This window comes from Orycteropus afer, unplaced genomic scaffold (genome assembly GCF_000298275.1).
Source record: "Orycteropus afer afer isolate SDZICR_OR568_19922 unplaced genomic scaffold, OryAfe1.0 scaffold00079, whole genome shotgun sequence".
Classification (NCBI taxonomy): domain Eukaryota; kingdom Metazoa; phylum Chordata; class Mammalia; order Tubulidentata; family Orycteropodidae; genus Orycteropus; species Orycteropus afer.
Window position 1 is genome coordinate 5,940,507 of NW_006921666.1, and position 13,663 is coordinate 5,954,169.

At 41.2% G+C, this 13,663-nt stretch overlaps 1 protein-coding gene across 1 annotated transcript in view; it reads right to left on the reverse strand.

The window, feature by feature from the left end:
* TTLL5 (tubulin tyrosine ligase like 5) overlaps positions 1-13,663 on the reverse strand; it is a 305,298-nt gene that overhangs the window by 25,711 nt on the left and 265,924 nt on the right. Inside the window, exon 30 of the mRNA XM_042781014.1 lies at positions 11,651-11,868. Coding sequence (XP_042636948.1) covers positions 11,651-11,868 — 218 coding nt within the window. The remainder of the gene's footprint in view (positions 1-11,650; positions 11,869-13,663) is intronic.

A 13,663-nucleotide genomic window follows, 5' to 3' on the forward strand; every position in this document is an offset into this window, starting at 1 on the left:
AGAAGCTGGACTATATGAAGAAAAACATGGCATCAGGATTGGAGGAAGAATCATTAACTTGAGATACACTGATGATAAAACTTTGCTTGCTGAAATTGAGGATGACTTGAGGCACTTACTGATGAAGAGTCTGCAGTATGGATTCCATGTCAATATAAAGAAGACAAAAATCCTCACAACTGGACCAATAAGCAGCATCACGATAAATAGAGAAAAGATTGAGGTTGTCAAAGAATTCACTTTGCTTGGTTCTACAGTCGAGGCCAATGGAAGCAGTGGTCAGGACATTAGACGACGTATAGCAATGGGTAGGTCAGCTGCAAAGGAACTCTTTCAAGTGCCAAGGAGCAAGGAAGTCTCCTTGAGGACTAAGGTGCACCTGACACAGGCCATGATATTTTCAATCACCCCGTATGCATGTGAGAGCTGGACAATGAATAAGGAGGACCGAAGAAGAGTTGATGCTTTTGAGCTGTGGTGCTAGTGAAGAATGCTGAAGGTACCATGGACTGCTAAAAGAACTAACAGATCTGTCCTGGAAGAAGTGCAGCCGAGATGCTCCTTGGAGGCGAGGATGGCCAGACTTCGTCTCACCTACTTTGGTCACATTGTCAGAGGGGACCATTCTCTGGAGAAGGATGTCATGCTTGGTAAGGTGAAGGGTCGAAGAAAGAGGGCAAGGCCTTCAACAAGATGGACTGACATGGTGGCTGCGACAATGGGCTCAAGTATAGCAGGGATCATGGAACTGGTGCAGGATCGGGCGGTGTTTTGTTCTGCTGTGCATGGGGTGGCTATGAGTTGGAAGCGACTCGACGGCACCTAACAACAACAACAACTCCACAATCCATATAGGGTGAATATTTTCATTTTAGAAAAGGAAAGAAAAAAAAAAGGAGGGATGGTGTCTGTCTTGTCCTGTGGTGTTATCATCAATGTCTATAGTAGAGGGGATATTCAATAATTATGTGATGAAAAAGGTGAAGACAAGCTATCAGCCCTTAAGAGACTTCCAGAAAGAAGAAAATATATAAAAAGGAAAAATAAGACAAGAAGGTGGATATAGTTAAGAGTCAGCTGAGGAGGTAAGGATTTAGCAGTTGGGAAAGATTATAAAGATGATAAACTAAAAATCCAACCTTGAAAAAAAAGGCAAGATTTAGATTCTAGGGGGCTAAGGGCATTCAAAAACACAGGCAAGACAAAGCATGGAAGTATCTTTGCTGCACAGACTGCAAGGACAGTTCGTATCGCACAGGGATAGGACAGTATGAGACAAGGCTGGACAGAGGACAGAGGATGTGCTGCAGAAGAGTTAAGGTCAGAGTTAGGACTCTTGCAGGAAAATGGGAGGCCTTTCAAGACTTCAGACAAAAAAGTCAAGGTACTATTTTAGAGATGATATTTTAAAAATGCTTTCAAGGTATACTCAAGATTTTATCTCCTTAAAAAATAAACAAAACAAAAACCCAGAAACTCACAGCCATCGAGTCGATTCTGACTCACAGCGGCTTTATGTGACAGAGCAGAACTGCCCCATAGGGTTTCCACAGCTGTAAACCTTTAAGAAAGCAGATGGCTTCATCTCCTTTTCAAAGAGTGGCTGGCAGATTCAAACTGCTGACCTTTTGGTTAGCAGCTGAATGCTTTTAACCACTACACCACCAGAGCTCCTTATTTCCTTAAGACTCAATTTAGAGAATTTAAAAATATTTTTCTTGGTCTATTTATGTTTACATTTTCTTCAAGAAGAGCCCATTTTGATACTTTAAACTTAATCATGAGCAATCAGCTGAAGCCCACTGCCATTTCTACTTTGGTTAATTCCTTGTTGTTGTTGTTGTTGTTATTTGCCATCGAGTCGGCCCGACTCATAGCGACCCCTCCTTGGGTTTCCGAGGCAGTTATCACTACGGAAGTAGGAATGCCCAACCTTCCTTCCGAGGAGGGGCTGGTGGGTTTGAACCGCCAGCCTTCCTTTTTAGTCTTTATATATTTTAACAATGAAAATAACTGAGATTATGAATTTACCTTTATGTACATTTTGTTGAATTTTACCTGAATCCAATGATATTAGAAAGCAGTGACGGTTAAAAAAAAATCATCTTAGTCTTCATGGTCAGAAAAATGGCTTACTGCAATCACCTCTCCTACAGGACTTGGTTAAGAATCCCCCCTTGTTTATGACATTCTCTGTGACAATGCCAGACACAGACCCTCAGAATTCCTATTTCTTGCCTCATAAATAATTATCTGAATTGCTTGTCCCCAAAGATCAACCAGAAGGAAGCAAAGTGCTGCTTACTGAACTTTGGTTAAGTTTCTCTCCATGCCCCACGTTCTTCAACTTTGGCCCAGCCTCAGCCTGACTACTACCCCAAGGCTTTTTGCATTGAATCCCACTTTTTGCTGGAATACCACTTCTGTACAAGTATATTTCTTGTTAGATAGATAGTCTTGGCTTTACCGTTTTATCCCATTCCAAATATTTGTATTCAAATGACAAATGCTACCCATTCATTTACTGTCATAACTTGAACTCGCTTCTGTCATCTTGTTTTAGGTTTCTTTTTGTTGCTTTTCTGGTTATTCTATGTCTAGAATTCACTATTTTAGGCTCAGTCTATCCTCTCTCTCATAATTTTTGTATTCATTTACTTCTCCCATAGAATTTTAGCAGATTCTTTTTTTAAAAAAATTGCCTTTTATTTCAAAAACTCAACTTTCCGCAGTGTCCAGTCTTTAGTCTCCGCCTTCAGTCTAGCTTCTCACGTGGGTATTTCTTACATCCACACCGTGTCTCTGATCTCAGACTGTCTGCTCCTTCTGTATGACAGCTGCCTCTAGCATTACACTCGACCACTGTCTACTCTTAAATATTGTTGTGAATGCACATCAGATATTCCCTAAAATGTTGTGCTTCTTTTCTTGCTTAAACTTATTCCAGAGGCTGGCAGCTTCTCTGAATCTTCTCTACAGGGCTTTCTTTTAAGCTACTTCATCTCTTCCCAAGCCCCAGGTTTTTTCAATATTTGCTCAGTCTCAGAGAAGAAAGTTAAAAGCTTATCCAATAAGGGCTTAAGCTCATGGAGGAACAGTGTGGTTATGTAAGAGACTGGTATAATCCAGGGGCTAGAAGACCACATGAACCTCAGCCTCCATGACCTTAAGACCAGAAGAACTAGATGGTGCCCAGCTACCACTAGCACCCAGTCAGAAAGGGATAACAATAGAAGGTCCTGGACAAAGTGGCAGAAAATGTGGAATAAAACTCAAAATAATAAAAAAGACTAGGCTTACTGGTCTGACAGAGACTGGGGGAATCCCCTAGACTGTGGCCCTTAGTCACTCTTCAAGCCTGGAATTGAACTTATCCCTGTGGCTCAGTTTCTAGCCAAACAACAGACAGGCCTATGTAACAATAACACCAGGGAGGTATGCACTCCTTGGAATAACTGACCATAAGAGATCAAAAAGGCAGCATTTGCTCAAGGATAAAGGTCAGAAGGCAGGAAGGAATAGGAAAGAAGGACAAATGGAAATCGTAAACAGAGAGGAAGTAGGAAGAGTGCTGTTACACTGTGGGGACTAAATTTAATGTCATGAAGCAAAATGTGTATGAACGGTTGAACGGAAAATAAATTTGCTTTGTAAACTTTCACTCAAATCACAGTAAGCTTTTTTTCCCCCCCCAAAAAAAGGGGGAGGGTTGGCATAAGCTCCTGCCTCCCCCCCTTTTTGGGTGGCAAAATATACATAAATAAAACTTATCATTTTAACGATTTTTAAATGGACAATTCAGTGGCATTAACTATATTCACAATGTTTTACAACTAGCACCAGAAATGTGTTTCCAAAACCTTTTAATCTCCTCAAATAGCAACTCTGTAGTCATTAGCCATTAATCCCCTTCTTCCCCACCACCCACCCAATGTAACCACTCCTTTACTTCTGTCTCTATGAACTTGTATAGATATTTCATAAGTGGGATCACACAATAGTTGTCCTTCTGTGTTTCGAGTATTTCACTTAGCATAATGTTTTCATGGCTCATCCATATCATAGCATGCATCAGAACTTTATTTCTCTTTCTAGTTGAATAATCCCATTGTGTGTATATACCAAGGTTCCTAGGTGGCATAACTGCGCTTGGCTGCTATCCAAAAGGTAGGTGGCTCAAATGTGCCCAGCTACGCAAAGGAAGAAAGGCCTGGAGATCACCTTCTGTAAGTATACAGCCACTGAACACCCAATGGACACCCAATTCTACTCTGATGCACATGGGGCTGCCTTGAATCAAAAATGACTCAACAGCAACGGGTTGTTTGGTTTACGCATATACCACATTTTGTTTATCCATTTACCTGGTGGTGGGCATTTATTTGTTTCCAAGTGTCCAAATCTTTCAAAAAAGAATTTTCAGATGACAAAGAAGGGGAAAAGGGACGGGAAATATCCAGCAGCTATAGTGCCATTTTAACAGTCCAGTGTGCAGGGATATAAGGAGTAAAATTTTAATGTAAATTACACAGATATGAATTACCTAAGAAAGACCCGTCATTCCATGGCTCTCATGTACCTCTCTTCCCTACTGGACACAGACACTCTAATGGCAAGATTAGGTGTGGGTTGCTAGTACCCAACTCTTTGACTGATGTCATTCACTGTCCAAAAGCAAACCCTAAGACCCCCTAAAGCCACCATTGAGGTCCAGATACTGAGGGATGGTACAGGAAAGAGATCAACGTGGCAGGTCCCCTGATTAGCTCTCACTTCCCTTCTACCTCCAGGTCCTGCCCCTTAGAGTTAGAGGGTATTTTCTGGGATATTCCAGGCCCCCCAATCATTTCCCAGACTTGTGTTCTCTCAGGAAGGTATCATATAAAAGTCCTATATGTTGTTCTTCAACCCAGTCCTTCCTGTGCTAAATCTAACAGAAACCCCCACAAACTCTAGTCTAAGAGTGGCACTAATTGTCCTCCTTCTGAATACTTCCTTGGTCATTTTAAAAAGGGCCAAATTGGTGTGTAAAGGAGGTGAGTTCCTAAGGGCTTATATTACGTTTGTTCAAAGGAAATATTTTAGGATAATCAATCTGCCACTTGCTGTACAGGATGGACTTGAATGGACTGGTAGGAGCCTTTGAGATCAGTGGTCCACTGGGAAGAGTCTGAGGTTACTCCACTAGGTGATATGGCCTCCAGGTCTGGCTCTGCTGTTACCAGTGTACCTTGTCTCACTCCTAGCCCCACCCGATGTATGCCTCTATTTCCTTACCTTCCAGCCCTAAAATCCTATGATTATGTATTTTGGACAAGCATAATTTAGAGAACCCTATTATTTGAGTATGGATGTGTCACAGAGTCAATACACCTAATGAACTGCTAAAAGGCTGACATACGATGCCTAACCTAGAATACGACATCCTCTTTGCTCACACCAAGAACCGATCATGGTTTATGGGCCATTGTGATTACTGATCATTCTAAGAATCTTTTGACTTCAACTGCTCATTTGTTAAAGAGACAAACACATTTCTTTTCTTTACTGAATGCTTATTTTATATCCTCCTGACACTGATCTCTGAACTTCTTTCACTTTACTGCTGACATCACTAATGGCTGGGTCACTTTAAATGGCATTCCATTTTACCATGCGTAACCCTTTTGATTGCTTTCCTCCCCTCTAATCTCATTCCACTGTCCTGGGTGCTGACATAGAACAGCAGTTACCATCAGGTTTCCACTGAGGATGGCTTGATGCAAAATATGCTAAGACCTGGGTAAAGACAGCACCCCTAGTTATTTAAAGAAAAGCACTTTTGTTCAGTCTGGTATTTCTTAAACAGTTCTCTTTCTTTAGAGAAGTCTCCCAAGGTACAGCAGCTTCGGCTCTACTCTTTCAAATTTCATCCCTAGTATCTGGTTTTGCCCATGTGTCTGGCAAACTTCAGTCTCCCCAGGTTTCTTTCTCCATATTTCCTGGAGTGTGTAAGTCTGGCTCTGAAAAGAAGGTCAGTTACAAGGAAGAGATGGTTCAGATGCGGGTAGCTGTTCATAGGCTGCCATCCTTCTTGGTTCAGCTGACTGCTTGGACGAAATACCACAAATAGTTTTGAAAGGAGGATCTGAAGAAGGTACTAAATTATGAAGTGTTACAAACATTAGAGAGGAAAATCAAGAAAGGCTATTGGCACTATGGATAAGGTTAAAAAAGAAAAACCTTAACTGTGCTCTTTGCAGAATTGACAAATGAAATCTAGCTAAAGGAAATATAAATACATGAATTAGAGAACTGTAACAAAGCACTCCTGGGCCAAAAAAGAATGAGGAAAATGGCTATAAAACATCAGGATTAAAAAAACAAATGTGCTCATAAAATAGCTTTCAACGGATAGGCAGAAAACAAGTTACTTTGGCCGATTATTCAGTGGGGACCGTGGTTTTTGTTTTACAGATGGGAAACTGAAACCTTTAGAGGGAAAGTGAGTATGAACATAAAGAAATAGGGCTCTAGTGTTTGGATTCTCAACCCTCTTTGCACCCAAATCTCAGCAACATTCCATCTTTCTTGTTCCACTTTTCTCTGCAGTCAACCCTCTGGGCTGTGGGAACTTTGATGAGCATGGAAATTGCTTCTATTTTTGTCCAATGCCAACTTCTGTGCTATGAGAAGTTTGAAGTTCAACCCAAAAACACAGGGCTTGGCACGGTCAAAAGCTCATTACAACTTCTCATTAGTTGTGTCTTTTGGGGCAAACTATGGCATTCCTGAGTGTGACTCAGTGTCACCAGTCACAGCTGAAGGCTCCTGATTAATCTGGACCGAGCTGGAGGGAAGGCCACAGTAAGATCCAAGCAAATGAAGCAACACATCCTACAAGAAGGAAGTAAAAACTAACAGATATTTCCTGAAAAGCCATCTTAATATTAACCATAATAACACCTAACACTTATTTTAGCCCTTCTTATATCCAGGTACTGTATTTGTCCTTGACATTCATGGAAACATTCATTTCTTTTAATGACTCTGTGAGACAGGTACTATTATTACCTCTATTTTAAAATTAGGAAATTGAGTCATGGAGATGTTAAGTAACTTGTTAAGCTGGCCAGGAACAGGGCTGATATTAGAACAGTTAAGAATGTCTGATTTAAGGAGTTATGAAAGGTTCCTTTAGATTAAGAATCCAAATAAAGTATTGAGGCTAGTTAATAGTGACGTACCAGTGTCAGTTTGGTATGGTATATTCTTCAGAAGTGTAAGATGTTAACAACGGGGAAAACTGGATAAGGGGTATACAGGGATACTCTGAACTACCTTAACAACTTTTTTGTAAAACATGTAAGTGAGAGAATGTTAAAGTCTCCATTAGTGCTAAATTAGCTTCAGAGACTTGTGCTAGAGTTTTAAAGGCAAACTGGAAACTATTTCCTGGAACAACGCCTCACAGCGTGCCTTTTGATACTTGGATTATATTTCTTAAATTCTGAAGAAATCTTTGCTTTTTCCCCCCTTCTGTGCATTTTTGGTGCTGAGCTGTTTCCGGTTTTCCCACACTCCTGCCTGTCAGAGAGAAGAAACCACAAAAATGCAGCAAAGCAAAGTTTGTCCAAAGAGCTGCAATTCCATCTTCAGAGGCTGTGAGGTTCTATTGCCAGCAGCGAGTTAAGGGTGGCGAATGTCCACCCTGCTGCCTCTGAAGGAGCCCACATCCCCAGCAGGCCAGTGGGCACCAGGCCAACCAAGGCACATCTCAGGTGTTATGGACTGAGCTGTGTTTCCCTTCCCCCCAAGTATGTTTGTTAAATCCTAACCCCTATACCTGTGGATGGAATCCCATTTGGGAATAAGGTTTTCTTTATTATGCTAATAAGGCTGTATCAGTGGAGGGTGTGTTTGAAGCCAATCATGTTGAGATATAAAAGAAGCAGATTTAGGCACAGAAACAAAGTAGCATGGAGGGGGTAAGGTAAATGCCAGGCTGCATGGAGAGAGCCAAGAACGAGCAACAGAAGCTGAAAGGAGAAAGGCTCTTTCCTCAGAGCTGACAGACAGAAAGCTTTTCCTAAACTGTAAGAAAGTAAATTTCTGTTCATTAAAACTACTACCCACTTAGGGTATTTCTGCTCCAGCAGCAGCAGGTAACTAAGTCACCAGGGGACTAGCAACAATGGTGGACCACAAACAAGGGTCACTCTTCCTCACTAACTGTGGGCTTTTCAAACCTGGGAAGGACAGTGTGGTTCCAGAAGCATGTGAGGGCACTAGGGCTTGTTGAGTTCTTATGCGTGTCAGGCCTTGCTCTATGCACTTGACATATATTAACTCTGTAGTGTAGTGCCGAAAGCACTTGACTGCTAACCAGAAGTCTGGCGGTTCAAACCCACCAGCCACTCCTTGGAAGGAAGGCTGAGCAATCTACTTCCGTGGTGATACTGCCTCGGAAATCCAAGTGGGGGTTGCTATGAGTTGGGTGTGACTCCACAGCACATAACAACATTGCTGAACAACTGTCCTATGAAATAGATACTATTGTTGCCCCTATTTTACCCAACTAGAAAACCGAAGCAGAGAGGTTAAAATAGCTTGCCAAAAGTCTCAAGTCAGTAAGCGTGGAGCTGGGATGTGAAAGCACATGGCCTGGCTCCCGGGGCCGCTCCCTGCAGGACTAGATCTTCTCTGACGGTGAGGGACACATAGCTTCTTTTCTACTTTGCTATCGCTATTGGTCTTCAACCACAAACTGTAGCCTTCCTGCTGCCCTTCCCTATATGCCAGCTCTGTCAACAGCTCTCATTAGATCTCATAAAGCCACTGTAATGCCAACTATCCCTAGAATAGCTGTTTGGCACTTAGTAGGCAACAGATAATGGCAACAATATAATTAAAACAGCTACAAGGGATTGTTTTCAATCTAAATCCAGAATTTGATTCACTTTCTAAGAGGGAGTAAAAACAGTAACTGCATTTTCTGCACCAGACCATTCTTTCTTATGACTAAAATGGATCTTGGGAAGAGCAAATGAATGAGGAGCCTTAATGAGAGCAGGAGGGATACACAAATTCCCCCGAATTGCCTATACTGCTGGGAATTTCAGCCTCTCCCAGATATCGCTGAAAAGTTCCCCAATTTTAAAATGAAGAAGGGCTGCCAGAACCAGCACCCTTGACCAATCCATTTCTAGTTCACTAACTAAAAGGTGCCGTCAAGTTGGATCCAACTCATAGCAACCTCTCCTTGGGTTTCCCAGGTAGTATCACTAAGGAAGTAGATTGTCCAGCCTTCCTTCCAACTAAAACTTGCCTAGAGGTAGAATGAAGGATGTGGCCTACAAAGATCTGATGCAGGCAGGGAAATATCTTTTTTGATGCAGGAAAATGTAGACAACCAAAGGTATTAGAAACATTGTTGCTACATAAAACCTGTTGATTAAAGTCAAGGAAGTTTTAATCCTTCCAATGCCATCTCACTTTTCCATCTGAAAGCTAAATAAACAAACAATATGAATCTTAAATGCAACTGAAAAGAACTAAAGCTCTGGCTCTGCAGAAGGATCAAAAGAAAGTACAGGTTAGGAGCCAGTTTTCATTTTCTTTTTTCCAAGGCCACAGTCAGGATTGTTATTGGGTATACTGTCTGGGACTGTAGCACCTGTCAGAGGCCCAAAGAGCTGGTTGATAATGACCCTGAACCTTAAGAAACCTTTATCACAATCCCTGGGTAGTCTAAAACCACTTGAAATGGAAAAGCCAATCTTCAAATTTACAAAGAACTGCAAGGCATCTTGAATAGCCATAAAAATCTTGGAAAAGAACAAAACAAGAGGGCTCACACTTCCCAACTTAAAACATACTAGAAAGCTACAGAACTAAAGCAATGTGGTAATGGCATATGGTTAGACATATAGGCCAATGGAATAGAATTAAAGAGTCCACAAATCACCTCATTCACCTACTGTCAATGGATTTTCAGTAAGGGTGTTAAGTCTATTCAATGGGGAAAGAGTAGTCTCTTCAACAAATGGTTCTGGACAATAAGATCTGTCATCGGTCCTAGCTCCCTACACTATCAGATCTCCACATACAAAATAATGAATGAAGTTGGACCAATACCTCATATCATATACCAAAAATTAATTCAAAGTGAATCAAAGACCTAAATATAACACTAAAATCAAAAAACTCTTAGAATACACTGGGGTAAAGCTTCAAGTTCTTGTTTTTAACAATGGGTTCTTAGATAAGACACCAAAAAAAAAAAAAAAAAAAAAAGTACAAGCAATAAAAGACAAAATAGATACACTGTATTTCACCAAAATTAAAAACTTCTGTGCATCAAAGGACTTTATCAAGAAAGTTACAGTATAGTAAATTACCTGGTATGGCTTTTCTAGCCATAAGTCTTTGTAAAATCTGTGGTGGAATTTGCTGTGAACAACTGAGGAGCTCTGATTGTAAAAGTTATCCACCTGGGGTATTTCTGTTGGGCGCAACACAAAGCAATGTTCTGGGAGGTTCCTGCTCTCTCTCAGGTGCTTAGAATTCTGATGTTATGATTGGTTAGTTTGGCCACTCTGCCAGGCTCAAAAGGAGGCCTCCTAGAGGCAGAAGAAGTCTCTCTCTGACTGCTGGTTGAGGAAGACATGCTGCTGAAATAGACACACACTGCTGGGAAAGAGACTGTGAGAGACTGTTAGGAGAGAGACTATGGGCTGAGAGAGAGACTGAGCGTTCTTCCTGAACTTGAATTGTAGCCTGGTGCTTCCCTAATAAACCCTGTAATCTGTGTGTTCTGTGTGGCCACTGCAGCGAATTATTGAACCCAGGAGAGAGGTGGTGGGTGCTTTGGGAGGAGTGGTTGGTAAGCAACATGTGGTATTATATGTACAATGGAATATTATGCAGCCACAATCAGAAATGAAGTTTTGATACATGCTATGACATGAGTGAACCTTGAAAAATTTATGCTATGGGAAAAAAAGGACCCCTTCTTAGTGACATACTGGTTAAAAGCTTGACTGCTAACTGAAAGGTCAGCAGTTTGAACCAACCGACACAAAAAGGACAACCATTGTATGATTCCACTGATTCGCTATCTAGAATATGCAAATGCAGAGACAGCCGCTGAGGTCAGGGAAGAAGGAAGAGCCATCCTTCCAGGTATGCCCCATTTCTGTCTGGGTGAGGAAAATCCTCTGGAAACAGACAGTGGTGACAGTTGCACAACATGGTAAAAATGTTGTTGTTGTTTGCCGTCGAGTCGGCCCTGACTCATAGTGACCCCTCCTTGGGTTTCCGAGGCAGTATCACTACGGAAGTAGGATTGCCCAAAATACTTAATGTTATTCAATTGTCCACTTAAAATATGGTTAAAACGGTTACACAGATTTCACCACAATAAAATTGGAAAAAAAAAGATAGAGCAGGGCCTATGCCTTGCCCAGGGTACAGTCCAGTGTTTCACTAGCCCCCTAGGTGATTCTAATTTGTAGCTAGTGTTAAGAACGGTCCTTTATTCTCAATCAAGTATTCTTGTTTTCAATACTTCAATACAAGCTATGTTGAAGGCTCAGTAAGAGAAGAGTGCTATTAGCATACAATTTATATAAATCAGAAGAAATGGAAACAATGAATGTAGAAAACTTACTTGGAAGACCTCTGAGATGCTGACTTTCTGAGCACTTGTTTGTGACTGGATGGGGGCTTGGGGACCAGGGAGGAGGATGAACTTGGAGGTGGCACCACTTTTTGTGACAGAGTGATTGGCTTCTGGCCACTGGCTGTGGCACTTGACATTCTGCCGCCTGCAGCATTATTCCCTGTCCATGAATTGGAATTAGGTAGTGTCTGGCTGCTAACGATGGCCTACAAGAGAAAGAAAAAAAACGTGATTGATAGAGATCTCCTTTACAACTCATTTGCTGTATGGAAATAAGTAGTTTGTAACTGAAATGAGGTAAAAAGAAAAGGGAAACTGTTAAAATAATTTTGTTAGGAACAACTTCCTTCTATCATGATGCTAGTGCAGGTCTAGATTCAGAGAAGGAAACTCTCTTGAAGCAGAAAGCTGAGACAGTTTTGTTGCAAGTCTACTGAGCCAGGAATCAGGGCATCTGGAGACCAAGGTTGTTCCACCTGAGAGAATTAAAGAAGGATTTGGTCTCTTTTGGTCTCAGTTGCCCTCAATTAAACTGACCAACTATTTATTGTATGTCTCCTGGAAATAAAGTATTAGAAACATAGCAGAGAACAAAACTGACTTGAAAGTTGACTCAATTTCTGCCCACCCACAAAACTCTGAAGTCCTCTAGACGTTTTTCACATTTGACGAAAGGGAAAGAAAGCCAGTGTGGCTTCTGGGACAGTGGGCAAAGGGAGGGAGTGGAGAGGGATGAGGCTGGAACAAAAAGCAGACCACGTGTAGCCTTGGGGGCCTCGTGAATATTTTCAGAATTCTGTTGTAGCAATACTTTGTTGACCTGAAAATTAATATGAAATTTTACATTTGAAAACACTTCCGAAGAAAAATTACTATGTGAATACAAGATCAACATATGGGTACTTTTGCTCGGAGGGAAATCCTTCTAATAAAAGTCACTGTGTAAACATTATAAACACCAATATATATCTACAAAAAAAACCCCAAACCAAACTCACTGCCATTGAGTCAATTCCAACTCATAGCGACCCTCTTTGGGTTTCCTAAACTGTAAATCTTTACGGAAGTAGATTGCTCAATCTTCCTTCTGTGGAGTGGCTGGTGGGTTTGAGCCACCAACCTTCTGGTTAGCAGTCAGATGCCTTAGGCATTCACTATGCCACTAGAGCTCCATACATATACCTATAAAAAACCCACTAAACTCACTGCTATCGAGTTGGTTCCAATTCATAGTGACCTCTCATTGGGTTTCCCGGCGGTATCTCTACAGAAGTAGATTGCCCAGTCTTCCGTCTGAGGAGTGGCTGGTAGGTTTGAACAGCCAGCCTTCTATAGCAGTCAAATGCCTTAGGCACTATACCACCAGAACTATAGTCACTGTGTAAATATGTATCTCTTTAAGTAGTTCCTCAAAAAATTCTGAAAATGAACTTATCATACACGGTTTTTTATATCACAAATTGTTACTGATCTTTTAATACTATTAACACCATTGCCAATATGCATACATTATAAAAGCTTTACATTTGAAATAATATTGAGAGGAAAAATGATATAATTGACAAAATACATAACACTTATTATTAAAGGGATTCTGGCAATTGATTCCTACCAGTAAATAACACATTTAAACAGACAAGGGAGAAAAATCATTTCCTTATGGGAAGGCCCAAAAGTCCAAAGGAACAAACTAAGATGCTCTCAGAAGACATTCACTTCTTAGGTAGACATCAGTAACATTAATGTTGACCTTTATGAGTTTTAACTTTCAGGATGTAAAAGATGAACTGGGTAGCATTGTTGTTGTTGTTGCGTTAGATGGTGTCCAGTCGGCTCCGACTCATAGAGACCCTATGTACAACAGAAAGAAATATTGCCTGGTCTTGTGCCAGCCCCACAATCCTTACAATATTTGAGCCTATCAATATTTGAGCCACTGTGTAGATCCACCTCGTTGAAGGCCTTCCCCTCTTTCGCTGACCCTCCACTTTACCAAGCATG